At 34.7% G+C, this 16,183-nt stretch overlaps 2 protein-coding genes and 1 pseudogene across 2 annotated transcripts; 1 reads left to right on the top strand and 2 right to left on the bottom strand.

Moving 5' to 3' along the window:
- Positions 1–1,632: 1,632 nt before the first annotated feature.
- On the bottom strand, positions 1,633–2,839 carry LOC107059898 (ethylene-responsive transcription factor LEP-like). The gene is made up of 2 exons (XM_015306982.1): positions 2,256–2,839; positions 1,633–1,921 (listed from the first exon to the last, which is right to left on the bottom strand). Exons 1-2 carry the CDS (start codon positions 2,837–2,839, stop codon positions 1,633–1,635), a joined length of 873 nt encoding a protein of 290 aa, XP_015162468.1.
- A 3,937-nt stretch (positions 2,840–6,776) lies between these two features.
- Positions 6,777–8,027, top strand: LOC102595620 (ethylene-responsive transcription factor LEP-like). The gene is made up of 2 exons (XM_006343446.1): positions 6,777–7,360; positions 7,712–8,027. Exons 1-2 carry the CDS (start codon positions 6,777–6,779, stop codon positions 8,025–8,027), a joined length of 900 nt encoding a protein of 299 aa, XP_006343508.1.
- Positions 8,028–9,305: 1,278 nt separating this feature from the next.
- On the bottom strand, positions 9,306–14,111 carry LOC102589842 (probable protein S-acyltransferase 7; annotated as a pseudogene).
- Positions 14,112–16,183: the final 2,072 nt, after the last annotated feature.

Below are 16,183 nucleotides of genomic sequence, written 5' to 3'. Positions count from 1 at the left end.
ATAACCGATTCTTGAAGCTTGTAGTTTGTTGTAACTTGTATTTGGAACTCCAATACTTGATAGCAAATATGAGAATTATATATATATTATGATATAATATGAAAATTTAGAATTGAAATATATGTATTATCACTATTATGATATAATATGAGACTTAAATGGAATAAAAAATTGAGACTTATGATTGAAAGGATATAGAAAATAGATGAGAGAATAGATGATTTTGTAAGAAATAATAAGAGATAGAGGGGTATTTATAATATTAAAAATGGGTTAAAGTGTATTTATGATAACTTGAGGGTTTAAATTAAAGTTTTAAAAGTAGGGGGGTGGTAGGAGGTGTTGGGGAAGTAAAAAAGGTAAATAAATCCGTTGGGGGGGCCCACTAGCCGTTGCCCCAACGGATATAATTTTAAAACACAAAAAAAAATAAAAAATTGAGGGGATCCCGCGAAACCAGTCGGTTCAGCCGGGCCGGTTCGACCAGGACCAAAGGGTGAACCGGCCCCTAACCGGTCCCCTATCCCGATCCCCTCCCAACCCGTGAAAACATACGGGACCGGGTCCCGTGAGCCGGTTCTCGAACTGGTCGCGGGCCGACCCAGTCCCCCTGCCAGGCCTAATCTTAACTAAACTAAGGTCCTATTACTCCTGAACTCATTATTTTGTAATTTTGTACATCTTTTTGGCTTACGTGGCATCCAAATATCTCCCACGCGCCTCAACTGCGTGGAGTCACGAGGTGTGCCACATAAGCCAAAAGGTGTACAATATTATATATAAAATGAGTTAAGGGGTAATAGAACCTTAGTTTAGTTAAGTTGTGTCTCTGAAATTTCGGTCATAGTCTAGGGGGTACTTGTGCCTTCTCCCTTAAAAAAAATGTTTAAACACTATATCTTAATCTAAAATATTTTTAATTAATATTTAAATATTATATGTGTATCGCGTGGGTATGTATACTAATATATATATATATAATTAGATTTATACTTATACTTAATTAAGAACAAGTGTTGGTTGAGTTGATTATGTTATGGTTGTTATTTTGTGATCCCTTTTGGAATTGAATTGTTACTCAAACTCTATGTGTTGGTTCCCTGAGCTTACTCATGTACTTGTAATCAGCTTGTGTGCACCATAATTCTCATATATTGGCTAGGGTGGTTTGTTTCTCTTTCCCTAATAAATCATGGTTACTTGTATATATGATCACTGTTATTACATTTGCTCTTTCTATGCTTACTTATATATATATTTTCTCTTATTAATAAGCGGCTAACATTGACGTGCTTGGGTCAACATGATTGCTTCATCGGGTCTTTTTATGGAATCCACCGCTTAAATCCAGATAAGAACAAGTAAGGTTTTTATGGAAAGTCATCATATATTTGGCTTCGGTGAGTTTTGTTTGTCAAATGAATGATTTTGATTTGTAGGAAAACTCATTTGTTTGCGTCACTTGTGTGTGGTCTTCATTATGGCAACGATATATATATATATATATATACCTTTTTCGCTTCCAAATTACTTGTCATATTTCACTTCAATAATTAGTTAACAAGATAGAAAAAGCACATGAAAGTACAATTACAATTGAAATAACCCACAAATGATACGAGACATGAATATTTATGAGAACCAATAACCCAAACTGTTATTGTTGGATGGATTATCTTGCAATGGCTGTAAACAATCATCAAAACCAAAATAGCTAAAATTCCCAGCTGTAGTTGTAGTCATTGTACTTGCTCCATATTGATGATATTCATTATTTGTACCAATTATCATTTCATTCTTACTGTTATATCCCATTTCTGAATTTGGAAATTCGCTACTCAAGTTGTAGTAGTTACCACTGCTTGTTATATCCTCTGGCAATGGTGGCAATTCTGTTGATGTTCTATTCTTACTATCGTACCTGGATGATCAGTTGAACACCCTTCATTACAAAATTATATTATGCATATGGATCGAAATTATATTTATCACATTTTTGCGAGTTCGCTACCTGAACTATTAAGTGTTCACTCTTTCTATCTGAACTACCACTATCGCTCAGATAGGAAAAGGGAACAATTGATAGTTCTCGTATGTTTTGATAAATAGTTGGTGAACATCTAACAGATGCACGTGCTTGGATCAAGAAAGAGTCAGATGGTGTTTTTAGATGGAATAATTATAATTAAACAATTAAAAGTATGTTTTCTATATCAGTTTAATCTTTTGAATGAAATTATGACACGATTTAATACCTGTAACCATCTTCCATATGCACGTCGTAGTTGGGGTTATAGTATTGTTGTGACACAAACTCTCCACCATCACAACTATCGCCACCAACATTATTCATGTTGCTGAGGGAAAAATGACTGAACTGGGCCTCGTAATCGACGTTAGGAGCAGGAGCATTCTCAGTCTGATCAAAGACCAATAACTGTTTTTGTTGTTGTTGGTGGTGGTGGTGTTGATATTCGTCGTCAGGGGAGACTATACAAGTAACCGAATAGCCATGTGGCATGTCAGAGTAGACAAAGTTGGTCCGAGTTGGTTTGTTAGATTTGTTATTAACACGCATGGAACGTGCAGCTCTATCATAAGCCAACGCAGCTTCTTCAGCAGTGTCAAATGTCCCGAGCCAATGCCTTTCTTTCGTGTTTGGATCTCTTATCTCCGCAGCATATCGACCCCATGGCCTTCGCCTTACTCCCAAATATCGAAAATTGCTTTGTTGTTCCTCTGCTTTTTGTTTGATACTTTGAGTACTAGCACCAACGTTCTTTCTTTGTTTTGTGCTCTTACTAGTTGATGAAAAAGTGGATGAGTTGATCAAATCCATTTTGAAAAATTTCGTTTGAAGTTTAAGTTCTGGATTCGCCTCTGTTAGCTGAATTGAGGAAAACAGTGTACTGAGTTCTGATGGTTGAGATGTATTTTTCTTGACTAAACAATGTGTTGCATACAAATATATATTGAGTGACAATCATATTTTGTTCATTATTTTAAACTATCAAAGTTTAGTAGTAGAAATCTGTTAATTATGAATAATGATTGCCTCAAGTGATATTGCAAGTATTAGGACTTCTTGATGTTAATCATGTTATGGGCTTAAATCTTATGTGTTTCTCCACTTTCTTTTATTCATTTGATATTCATAATTCATTGCTCAATTAATCTTGAGTCGCATCACATAACATTTATTAAAGACGAACATGGTCCTTACTATTCTCCGTGATCACTTCTCAAACATGAAATCTCTAGGATCACCCTTGGTACTTATGATTATAGTGATGTGATTCCTTGATGATTTCGTCCGATATCATATAAACACAATTCCTATTTGATATAGCTACTTGTGCAAATATTTTACAATTAAGAAGCAATTGTCTCTTATACAGATCATGTATTAATCTACTATACCTATAGGATACTCCCCTTTCACGAATTACAGTGCTTATCCTAGTGATCTATAAACGACGAAAATCTCTCTTTTTCCTATCCCTATCCCGATGAGTCAAAACTAAAGCTCTTATTTTCTGTTGAATGATAGTTCTAATAAGCAGGACATGGTTCAAGTCTGCCAATTTGTTAAGATGATTCAACTACATACATCACAATACTTTCACTTGACACCTATCATAATGATAAATGGTTGTCACTCCATCCCCGGGTAGATAATCCATATCAAGTCTTATTGTAAATGAGTTAACTTGTATTTTGGGACCAAGGGTAGAGTTAGGAAAGCAAAAGAGGTCCATTCGAATTTACTTAGTCATAAAATTATAATGTAAATACATAGGACGGACCTAGAGTATTAATTATTAATTCATGTGAATTCAGTAGTTTTTGCGATATTTACTAGTAATAATTATATATTTTATTATTATCAATTCAATCATTATTATTTATTAACTTAAAATTATTTTAAAAATCTATAAACTTTAAATTACGAATCAACCTATATGTACCATGTCAAAATTATTGGACATAATAAAAGTATTATATATTTAAGCGAATGAGCTAAATGATTGCATGCTCATCAAGTTTCTATATTCCAAATGATGACTCAAGTATATGCACTCTTATTTAGCAATCATTAGGTGCATTTAGCTATCTTGGAATTTCTCTTATCAAATTGGATTTTGTAAGAAGTTTCTAATTGATTATTAGTTTTATATAATCAATTAAATGGAACTTTGTTATTATATGAAAATAGTGGGCCTTGCTTTTCAATATGTTTGTATGATTAATAGTATCTGGTCAAGTTTACTAATTATAAGAGCTATATCACATTCACATGTCACACAAAATCACAAGTAAATAATGATCACTAGAGTCAATATTTTTTTTTAATGTAGACCCAAGATACCTTTTAATTTTTAATTTTTCTACTTTACACTGAATGTCTATGATCCGTATTAAATCGCGATTAAATTTTAATTCATGCATTATAGAGTACATTTCTGGAGGTGACACTAGCTTCCAACATGATTTTTTTATTCTCTCAAATTCGAATTCGAAATTTTTAATTAAAGTCAGAAGAATTTCAACCATCACACCAAAATCAAAGTTGGTTAGACCCAAAATTCTTGATTATGCATATAGAAAATTTATGTTCAAACTTTATTATTTTATGTGGCCATATTATATGATAATCATGTTCTTGATTTGTGCTTCATGTGGACAAAAGTATATTTTAATCTTTTGTGCATGTTATTCCAACATGACTCAATCCTTAGTACCAAGTTATTTGACCCTATCTTTGAATAAAATGACAAGATTTAAAAAAAAAAAAAAAAAAATCTACGTTTGCTTTATTTAGTGGGAAAAAAAAGTAAGTTAGCCTTTTCTCGTGCTAACCTAAAATATTTTGTGTATCGAACTGATTTCGAGGAAGGTAGCCTTTGCTCAAGATACTGAAAATGCTTAAAGGATGCAGACAAATTAAACTTATTTTTATTTACTTAATGGATGGCTAGTGATATTACTACAAATAATTATTATTTTGCCAAATTTGCAACTATATTGTACCATGGCTTTAATGAGTTGTGCTTTTGCTGTGACTGGATGAAAATTATTGGACATGGTTAATTTTAATTTTTTAAATACAAGTAGTACATGTGTTCGAACGCTATGTTGAATGTGTGCAATCATTTTAAGTCTTGAGTTCCTAATTAAAATTCTCATATGAAATATGAACAAGAGCATTGATAGAAATTAACTTTAAAGGACCTTTAGTGATAGAGTAAAGTCATGATAAGATGATCACTTATTATCTTCTACCAAAATAGATATCAAAACATGCAAAAATAAATAAAAAGAACTTCAATAATACGTTTTGATCAATTAATTCTTAATATATATTTGTATCTTCTAGTATATAAGAAGGTTTGAGTTGTTGACTTTAATGCCTCTAAGGTCGTTTGGTGGCTGATTAAGAGGTGATTTATTTATGTATTAAATCTCGTATAACTTGTATCATATTTGGTAGTATCTTTTTGCTATGTATGAAATTCAATACACCAAATACAATGTTTGGTTAGTAATTTAGAATATCGCATAATTAATATATGTATAAGTTAATTAAGAGGAAATCTATGTATTATTTTATATAGGATAGAAGATGAAATAATTAATACACGAATAACTAATACATGTATAACTAATCCCTGCTTAATTATACACATATAATTAATTTTTACATTACTAATATATGCATACTCTAATCAACAACCAGACAACCCCAACTTATATAACTAATTCTTACATTACTAATATAGGCATAATTCTAATCAGCAACCAATCGACCCCTAAGTGAATTAAGAAAAGTAATTTGGATTATTTTAAAGAAATTTCTTATTGGTTATATTAGCCCTTTTTCAAATTATTCTTCTAATTTATTTTTTCTTGGGATGGGCGGTGCTAGGTGAATGGTAATTATTTGTTGGCATCGCATGCATTGAAGACACAAGAATGCACATGATATTAATGATGTGAAGTACTATATAATCATAATTAGCATAATGATCAAATGAGTACTTAAGGCAATTTTTGTGGAACCCATTTGGATTTAGGATGAAATATTTGGAGGGTCCAACCTAATTTATGGGTAGATGAATTTTTAATTTATTTAGTAGGATCATAATGTGAAACGAGTGTAAATAAAGAAGTAAAGAATTCATAAAACTCAACTTGTTTTGAACTGAAATGCAATTGTTCTTGTTGTATTCATTTTTTGAAGTTGATATAACCAATTTAGATGCGTATCATCGAAAATTCGTGAAAGTGTATTCAACTTATTTTTTTGTACTTAATTATCTTAATCTTAATCATTAAGATTTAAACTTTTACACTTAATAATTGACAAAGAAGTCAGTCAGTCAATCAATTTCACATGTTCTACTACTGTCATCTCCCATCATTATCAACTATCACTGCTATTTTTAGTGAATATAACTTGAAATTTAAACTAAACCATAAAATAACTAGATTTGAGCCCACAACATGATTAACATCAGATAGTCCTAAGACTTGCAACATCATTTGAAGTAATCATGATTCATGATTGACAAAATTTCTACTACTAAACTTAGATAGTTTTAAATAATTACTAACATTATTATTTTTTAAGACTCACTCTATATATATATTTGTATGTAACATCCACTATTCAGTCAAGAAAAAATAACATTCTACTCTATCTCTATATTCTCAAATAGTCAATAGACTGACATAGGAGAATTCAGAATTTAAAGTTCTTACGAAAAATTTCCAAAATGGATTTGATCAAATCATCAACTTCTTCATCAACTAGTAAGAGCACGAAACCAAGAAAGAGCAATGGTACTAGTAATCAAAGTGTCAAACAAAAAGCAGAGGAACAACAAAGCAATTTTCGATATTTGGGAGTAAGGCGAAGGCCATGGGGTCGATATGCTGCGGAGATAAGAGATCCAAACACGAAAGAAAGGCATTGGCTCGGGACATTTGACACTGCTGAAGAAGCTGCGTTGGCTTATGATAGAGCTGCACGTTCCATGCGTGTTAATAACAAATCTAACAAACCAACTCGGACCAACTTTGTCTACTCTGACATGCCACATGGCTATTCGGTTACTTGTATAGTCTCCCCTGACGACGAATATCAACACCACCACCACCAACAACAACAAAAACAGTTATTGGTCTTTGATCAGACTGAGAATGCTCCTGCTCCTAACGTCGATTACGAGGCCCAGTTCAGTCATTTTTCCCTCAGCAACATGAATAATGTTGGTGGCGATAGTTGTGATGGTGGAGAGTTTGTGTCACAACAATACTATAACCCCAACTACGACGTGCATATGGAAGATGGTTACAGGTATTAAATCGTGTCATAATTTCATTCAAAAGATTAAACCGTTATAGAGAACATACTTTTAATTGTTTAATTATAATTATTCCATCTAAAAACACCATCTGACTCTTTTATCTATGAGATGTTCGCCAACTATTTATCAAAACATACGTGAACTATCAATTGTTCCCTTTTCCTATCTGAGCGATAGTGATAGTTCAGATAGGAAGAGTGAACACATGATAGTTCAAGTAGCAGAACTCGCAAAAATGTGATAAATATAATTTTGATCCATATGCATAATATAATTTTGATCCATATGCATAATATAATTTTTCGACGAAGAGTGTTCAACTGACCATCTTTTAACAACAGGTGTGATATGAATAGAACATCAACAGAATTGCCACCATTGCCAGAGGATATAACAAGCAGTGGTAACTGCTACTACTTGAGTGATCAAAGTAGTGAATTTCCAATTTCAGAAATGGGATATAACAGTAACAATGGCCTTTTGAATGAAATGATAATTGGTAGAAATAATGAATATCAATATGGAGCAAGTACAATCACTACAACAAGTAGTACAACAACAACAACTGGGAGTTTTAATTATTTTGGTTTTGATGATTGTTTACAGCCACTGCAAGATGAATCCAACAATAATAGTTTGGGTTATTTGTTCTCATAAAATCAAACAATTTACGGACGGCTTAAATACGTGAGAGATATTATAAGTGGCAGAGTGACCTTGTTTTCATCATCTTTAGAGATTCAACTCTTCGTCGCTCTGATTCATTAAAAAAATGCATAACCGTCTCTGGTAATTTAGCACGATCGTGCAACGTGAATCCAAATTAGTTGAACCTAAACTCTTGTTAATTTCTCCTTGTGCTTTTTTATTATTTTCTTAAATATTTGGTCTTAATAATTAGAGCTGCAATTTCATCATCCTTATTGAAGTGAATGAATGTATAACAAGTTCATCATTTATTTTTAATTATTATAATCTCACTCTTTTTTCTTAATAATTCTGGTTGTTGATTGTGTTGGGAGAGCTATAGTTCTACTTGCGAGTTCAACAAATGTTTTAAAGTTAAAGTATGCTTCACAAAGCATCTAACTTATCAATAATCTCTCATTTCTGCTGTCAAGAGACTTTAATAATTATAGCATACCAAAATCGAGAATGCTCTAAGCATAGGAGTTTATGGTTCCATTCTATTGTCGAAGGTACACATCTCTTGGTGTGGAATGATACATGAGAAATAGACAGTATGCAATGTAACAGCACTAGAGTAGTGAATCTGTTGATACCATAGTAGTGCTATACACTTTGGACCTAACGAAACGATATAACTAGTACAATTATTGTTGAGGTCTACTCAATGCTAGATGCAAAAGCGCATATTAGATCAATATGAACATTACTGCTATACCTAACGAAACGATAGAACTAGTACAGTTATTATTTGAGGTCTACTCAATGCTAGATGCAAAAGCGCATATTAGATCAATATGAACATTACTGCTATACCTAACGAAACGATAGAACTAGTACAGTTATTATTTGAGGTCTACTCAATGCTAGATGCAAAAGCGCATATTAGATCAATATGAACATTACTGCTATACCTAACGAAACGATAGAACTAGTACAGTTATTATTTGAGGTCTACTCAATGCTAGATGCAAAAGCGCATATTAGATCAATATGAACATATGAATTGTTTGGTAATAAAACACAGTTGTTGTTGATACGTCCTTCCTTCTTCCATAACCAAAACTCAGAGAAGGGAGAATAAGAGATTGTGTCAGACTTGTATTTGTGTTAGAAATCCCACTTAATATTTATAAATAATTTATTCGAAACCTAATAAACTGTCTTTTCTAGAATCCAAAACCTAAAACTCAAAATGCTAGCTTCGGCTCGGCCTAAAGCTTAAAAATGTCCTAGTTATGCAAGCCATTTTCAATCTCATAGCCATAAACTCCATTTTTTAGAAATATAAACATGCAGCAGTATCTTACAAACTTCTCCAGAAAAACATTCATTGAATGGCTGGCAATGTCATCAAAGAATAATAGAATGCAATTCCTATCTCTATGAGCTGCTAATCATTCACAAGAAAAAGAAAGTATTGAGAACCCACCCCTCCGGCCACGACGATCCTACAACTTCAAATGCTGCAGCAATAGCCACGTCATCAATGCAGGAAGAACGAAAACTTAAACGAATTAGACCACTTCTTTCTCCGTCTTTCATATCGTGTTCTGCACTAATCTGTACAACCCGATTATGTTATTTCCCAGTGGCCTTTATGGTCTCCGCTTTCATTTCTCACATCGATCTACCCCACCACCTATGGTTTTTATCCTGCTGTCTGTTTCTTTACACCCATCAACATCCTGTCGTCTGCCAACTTCCTCATCAAAGTTCTTCATTTTGTGCATATCTGAATTCGTAGTAGCCCCACCCAAGTAAGATAGGGTGTTGAAGCTTAAAGAGCGATCAACCTTCACGTGTGCACGGAAATCGATCCTGGAACTTGGCACGCCGGTGCAAAAGATCTCCTTAAAATTCCGAGCACATCCAAGATTAAAAGGATTCATCTTCCTCTCATAACGATACCGGTAATTTTCATATGTGGTCTGCAGGAAATACAACATTCTGAAGGGTGAGAAGCGGAACTGAATAATATCAACTAAAATCAAGAGAAGGAAGCAAAATAGACCTGGTTTGTGATTAGCAAGTACAAGTGAAATGCCGTGAGACCTCCAAGAAACCAAGAAACTACAAATGTATACATTATAAGGATGCCTGAAGCAGGTGACTTGAAAAATGCACTCCAAATGTTACAATGGTGTGCATCCATAATCTTCTTTATATTTACCCAGCAGAAAGCAAAGACATAGAGGCTCAGGAGGTTTGTAGAGGAAACAAACATGAAAAAGTAACGATAGTTCCTCTGCAAGAAATAACGTGAATATATCACAGATGAGATATTAAAGAAAGCATATACACAGATTGAGATTGTTCAAAAACTTTATTCATAACACTGAAGCACACTCAGTTTAACATGACTGGTATGTATAAGCACGAGCTGTATGTGAAGTATCTTCTGTTTAAATCTTAGCGAAGTCTAGAAGAGGCAAATTCCAAACTATGGTAACATTCACTATTTGTAGGTCAGATAAGTATGCAGAGACTAGATGCAGTACCTTAAACTGTAGCTAATTCAAACAGAGAAAAGATAAAATCTATCCCAGAGAGATATACGGAAGCAGAAAACAATATCCTTCCATAAGCAGGGGTAGATGTAGCCTTTTGGCTACGGGTTCACTTGAACCCATAACTTTAGACACGGTTAATAGATATTTATGTAAATCTTACTAAAATCTTAATAAACATTAGATTTGAACCCATAATTTTAATAGCACATTGAGCTTAATACTGAATTTCTTAAAAGTTGAACCCGTTAAATTTAAATTCTGGAACCACCTCTGCCAACAAGAGCTCCCATAATGTCAATAAATTTACCATGCAAGACTAAGTATGTTTTGTAGACAGGAGGGGAATCTTAGTAGCTCAGTTAGTTGGCTACCTGAATTTTCCTTGTTGGTGAGGGTTCAATTCCCCACCTTGTAATCCCCTCCCCTATTTCCACTTTTCCCACCCCCAATTTTTGTTAAAAAAAAAGTGTTTTGTGGACAGGACAAGATTAACCAGAAGCTAAAGGACAATATATCCAAATGACAAAACATTTTGAAATGCAACCATAGATCACACCTACCTTCCCAATGCACTGTCCCACCCATGGACAATGGTGGTCGAAGCGCTCAATGCAATTGTCGCATATGGAGCAATGAGAGCAACGTGGTGGCCGATATAGCATACATGTTTTGCAGTATTTTACTTTGACAACTATTCCATTGACTGTAACATTTTTCATAGGCGGTAAACTGATAGGACCAGTCTGACTTCCTAAACAACTCGTCGAGATGCTAGAGGTATCACATTCATCGTCAGCATCTGGAGGATGGGCATTTCGTGGAACAATTCCAGGATTTGTTCCAGATGTTAGCAAGAGAAGAACTACAATCTGCAAGAATTTACATCAATACATTAGACATTACCTATTAAGATCCCCCATCGACCATGAACCAACTTTAAGCACATACCATTCCAAATAGAGAGAGAGTGAAAAATATACAAAGATCACCTCTTGATAGATGCTTGTGCATCAAACCATGTGTCATCTTTGCATACTTATAGGTTATACATATTCATAAAATAAGGAACATGGTAATAAGATAAGTAGTAATTCTTAGAGCAAACAAAATGCATGAGCAGAAGAAAATGCCTTCCACTAACCATTTCCCATTTGATACTACATCTAAGAGAAAAACATGGCACATACTAAAAATGCTGATTATCGGCTGGCTTGCATGAACTATAACTAATTTTTGACAGAAAGGGGAAGTGGCATTTTACTGTCTTTTTTATATAATAGAGCCAGTGATAAAGTAACTGCCATACTTGGCATAATTATAATAACCTAGTTTGATCCAATTTATGTCTGCGCTTGAATGGCATTTACACCAAAAGGGATGTATTCCTTTTTCACCTGATTTATTTCTTTTCTTGCATCCTAACATTGATGGACTAAAAGGAACAGCAGATAAAGATGGATCGGAAACGGATAAAGCAGTAACAGTCAAGTAAAAGAAGAAGAAAACTCACAAAGACTGAGAAGAGAAGAGATATGGCCATAATAAGATAGCCAAATCGGTGGGGAAATGCATTGATGAGTTCTCTCGAAACAAAAGCACAAAACAATGCTACTGGAAATAGGATCAAGAACAATGTAAGAAACAGTGCTCTAATATCTGGACCAAAAACAAGTCTGCCTCCAAGGTAGAATCTCTGCAAAGATATAAAAGACTATAATGAGATAGTAGGGACTTTTTCTAATATCGATTTCTTTCACCAGCTTCAGTTTACAAATAATATAGTAAAATTGGGAAAAAAGTTCAAACAGTGACAGGCTATTTCCGAAGCCTTTACTTTTCACTTCTGCTGCCTATTCTACACTATAGTAAAGTTGCATCATAATTCTCCGCCTAAAAATAGCTAGCTCAAGTCCCATTAAAGGACAGGGCTGTCATAGGTTAACAAACATGTAAAGATAGCCAAAACGTGATGAATAGCTGGCCCAAATAAATTTGGAATTAAGAGGTCGTTGATTGATTGATATTTTTTTGTGGAATACTTGGGAGTTTAATTTATTTTTTTCTGACGGTGGCATTCCTTGACTATTACATTGGGTACCTGCTACCTCCCACCAAGCATTGGTATTGGGTAACTCTACCCACCAAGACTTAGGTAGACGGGAAGAAACCATGGTTAAATTTATAATCTTTGGACTTAATGCTAAAGGATGATAATTGAACAACATGGTGCTTGCAAACCAAAATATATATAAATTCAGGAGAAACACAAAGAAAAAGATCAGCATTACATTTCTTCCTTGCCAAATTTGATAAAGTCGCAATTGTGAGCCATTAGTGTTGTTCATTCTCTCTTTGGAATCACATCGGGTGCTAGTAGAAGACGGGGGAGGTGAATACATTTTCCTTGGCAAGCTGACGGAGATCTCACGGATCTCCAATCACTTACAAATTCAAGCATCTGTGTCTTTATCCAATCTTTATAGCTGCAGTAATGAAAGCTTGAACCTCAATCAACAATCTTGCCATGGAACACATAAATCAATAAAATGACAAAAAGGCCTTTTGTGATCTGATAGAACAAATCTTTAGAAACACCCGAATCGAGAATTTTGGGAAATAAACACAATCCCCAACAATCTTACAATGCACAGATAAGCAAACAAACCCAAAATATGCCCAATTTGGAAATTTATCAACACACCAAATCCTTTTTCTTCTTGTAAAATGCTGTCTTTTGTGATCAATAGAACAAACCGAACACCCAAATGGATACTTTTGTGAAATAAACACAATTTCCAACAATTTGGGAATTTAGGGATTTGTTTTCTCTCTTGTAAAATGCTATTAATAGAACAAACCCAATACCCAAATCGAGAATTTTCCAAAATGAAACACAAATTCCAACAATTTTACAATGAACACACAACAATTTTCTTCTTCTTCTTTTTATGTGAAATAAATTAGTAGTAATAGCTATGGTTTTTGTTGGATGAAAATATAGGTTAGGACTCCCTCCTCCTTCTGTAACTGGAAAATATTGGTATGATATGTTAATGTTTGTAAGAATTGAAAGTGTGAAGCTGAAGGAGAGAGAGGCGAGAGAAAGGAAGAAAAGCAAAATCCATTAGAAGCTAATTTTGCAATTATGAGAATTAAGCAATACCGTTCACCTCAATTCTCTGAATTTACTCTCAACCGCTCCCTATATATTTTGATTTTTGACCCTTTATTTGTTTATCTACTGAGTTGGAGTGAGCTCCGCCCTTTCTCTCTCTCCGGTGGTTCCATCCAGCCACATCGCTTCTTTTCCGGCGTCTCTCTCCGGTGGTTCCATCCAGCCACATCGCTCCTTTCCCGGCGTCTGTATCCGGTGGTTCCACACTGCACTGATAAATAAGAGTCGAATGAAAGGAAAAATAAATAAAACTAATAGTAGTGATTTCGATTTAGCTTAGGGTAATCGAATAAAAGGGAATGCAATAAACTTGTCTGGAAAAGTTGACATGATTAGGGTAAAAAACAACAAATTTTTTGGCTTCAAAACCATAAATTTTTCTCCAAAAAACAAAACCATCTTTGACTTTTTTTTTTCTTTTCGACTTTACTTATTTTATCTCTCAATTTAGCCTTGTTTTCCAATTTTATCTCTCATTGTGATTTTAAGTTTTTGATTCATTTCTTGATCGATTTATAAATAGAAATTATGTAACTTTAACAAAATGGATCTCAATAATCAGAGTAGTCAATTAACTCAAGTATTGAATAATGTTTTGGTATTAAGTGATGATGATAGTTTGTTATCCCAAAATGATGAACATGATTAACATTCAAATGGTGGATACGGTGATGGCCCTGATGTATATTTGAACAGTGATGATGAATATCTTCTGAACGTGCTTCATCAAGAGATGAATCAATTGGAGCAAAATGAATCAGTAAGTGTTTCGGGCAGAGAGGAATATGAATTTGAGGATGAATGGGATGAAGATGAAGATTTAATGAATGATGATAATTTTTCAAAACTACAATAAATTGAATGCCTCGATGTAGATATGGTCTTTGACAGTGCTGAATCTCTTTTCACATTTTATAAAGAACATAGTCGCCTGACTGGTTTTGGTGTTGTTAAAAAGAGTTGGAAAAAAAAGGTGGTGAATAGGTTAGGTATTGTAACACCTTAGAACTTATCAGACCAGAACAACAGAAAAATATGTGAACCACGACAGGGTTTACGGACAGTGAAAGGAACCACGGTTTGTTGACCTGTACGTGGTTCACACCCAGCCAAGCAGTGGTGGACCACGGAGCCCTTCACGGGCAATGGATCACCCCACGAGCCGTGGGAAGACTCGTGTAAGCCAGGTAGAACCTACCTGGCCCAGCCATCAGACCACGGAGCCCTCCACAGGGCGTGGTCTTGATGACGGACTGTGGTAAGGCTCGTGAAGCTGAACTAGTAGGCCCCTAGCCCAAGTGAAGGACCACAATGACCTTCACACGGTAAGTGAAGTGGTTCGTAGAGAGAAGACCCCCAAAACCAGTAGTTGATGAGTTCACGACTTGGACTCATTTAGGGCTATATTTTGATAGAATTAGTGTCCTCAAATGCATATTTTGTCTCAATATCTGATGAAAACCCTTAAGTTTCATGTATTTGTAGTTTGAGGGAAAGCATGGACACTACTTAGCAAAAAGGAACAAAAGCAGCTGAAAGAACGAAGAAATAAAGATGTGATAATCGTCGAACTCGTTCGGCGAGTCACTAAAAAGTCTTATCCTCGCCTTTTTTTCCAGTGTGTTGAGCCCTAAAGGAAATGATCAAATCGGCGGTGGAAAGGAGAAGTCGGCGTGTCACCGAGCAGTTCCGCGAAGCAGTACTACGTAGCCTAATGATCCAAAACACGACGAAGTTGAAGGCTAACGCAAGATGGCGATAAACTAGACCAAAGGGTGGATCGCCGAGTTGATCGGTGATTCCGACTAACTTTGCCGAGTGATCCTTCGCAGCACAAATTTTTGAAAACTATAAATACTCGTTGAGAATTATTATTCTAGGAGAGAATTTTAGCTTTGAATAGTAATTTTTAGACTTTGCTTCTATTTTTGAGTTCTAAGTTTGGAGAGGGTTTTGAAAGTAACTTGAAGGTTCAAAGGGTTTCAACTCCAAGATTTTGGACTTGGGTCCTTGTGGGATTCTTCACTCTTGACTTGTTTTGAGACTTAAATCTTCATACCCCATTTGAATGCAAACTCATATTGGTATAAATTTCTATGTCTTATACATGTCTAGCTAAAACCCCAATTCTTGGGGTGTGATTTTGTGAATATGGGTTAAGTTAATTGTTGGGTCTTGTTTGCTGATAGTTGAATCGTTGTTTAAATGTGATTTTGTTTAGTAGTTATGTTGGAACTTAATGAAATTGTAGTTGTAAATACGATTTCACCTTTGTGTTTTCAGCTTGCTCGAGAGAGAGGTCGTAAAACTAAGACTACTAAATTGATGGCCGGTGGGATTGGGTCGACATGAGGTTCAGCTCGAGAGAGTGAACCCTAGTACTTCTCCCACACACTCAGCTCGAGAGAGTGAGTGGGCTAAGGCGGAGGCTGTTCTTC

Source organism: Solanum tuberosum, unplaced genomic scaffold (genome assembly GCF_000226075.1).
Source record: "Solanum tuberosum cultivar DM 1-3 516 R44 unplaced genomic scaffold, SolTub_3.0 scf00046, whole genome shotgun sequence".
Classification (NCBI taxonomy): Eukaryota; Viridiplantae; Streptophyta; class Magnoliopsida; order Solanales; family Solanaceae; genus Solanum; species Solanum tuberosum.
This window is presented reverse-complemented; position numbering and strand designations above follow the sequence as displayed.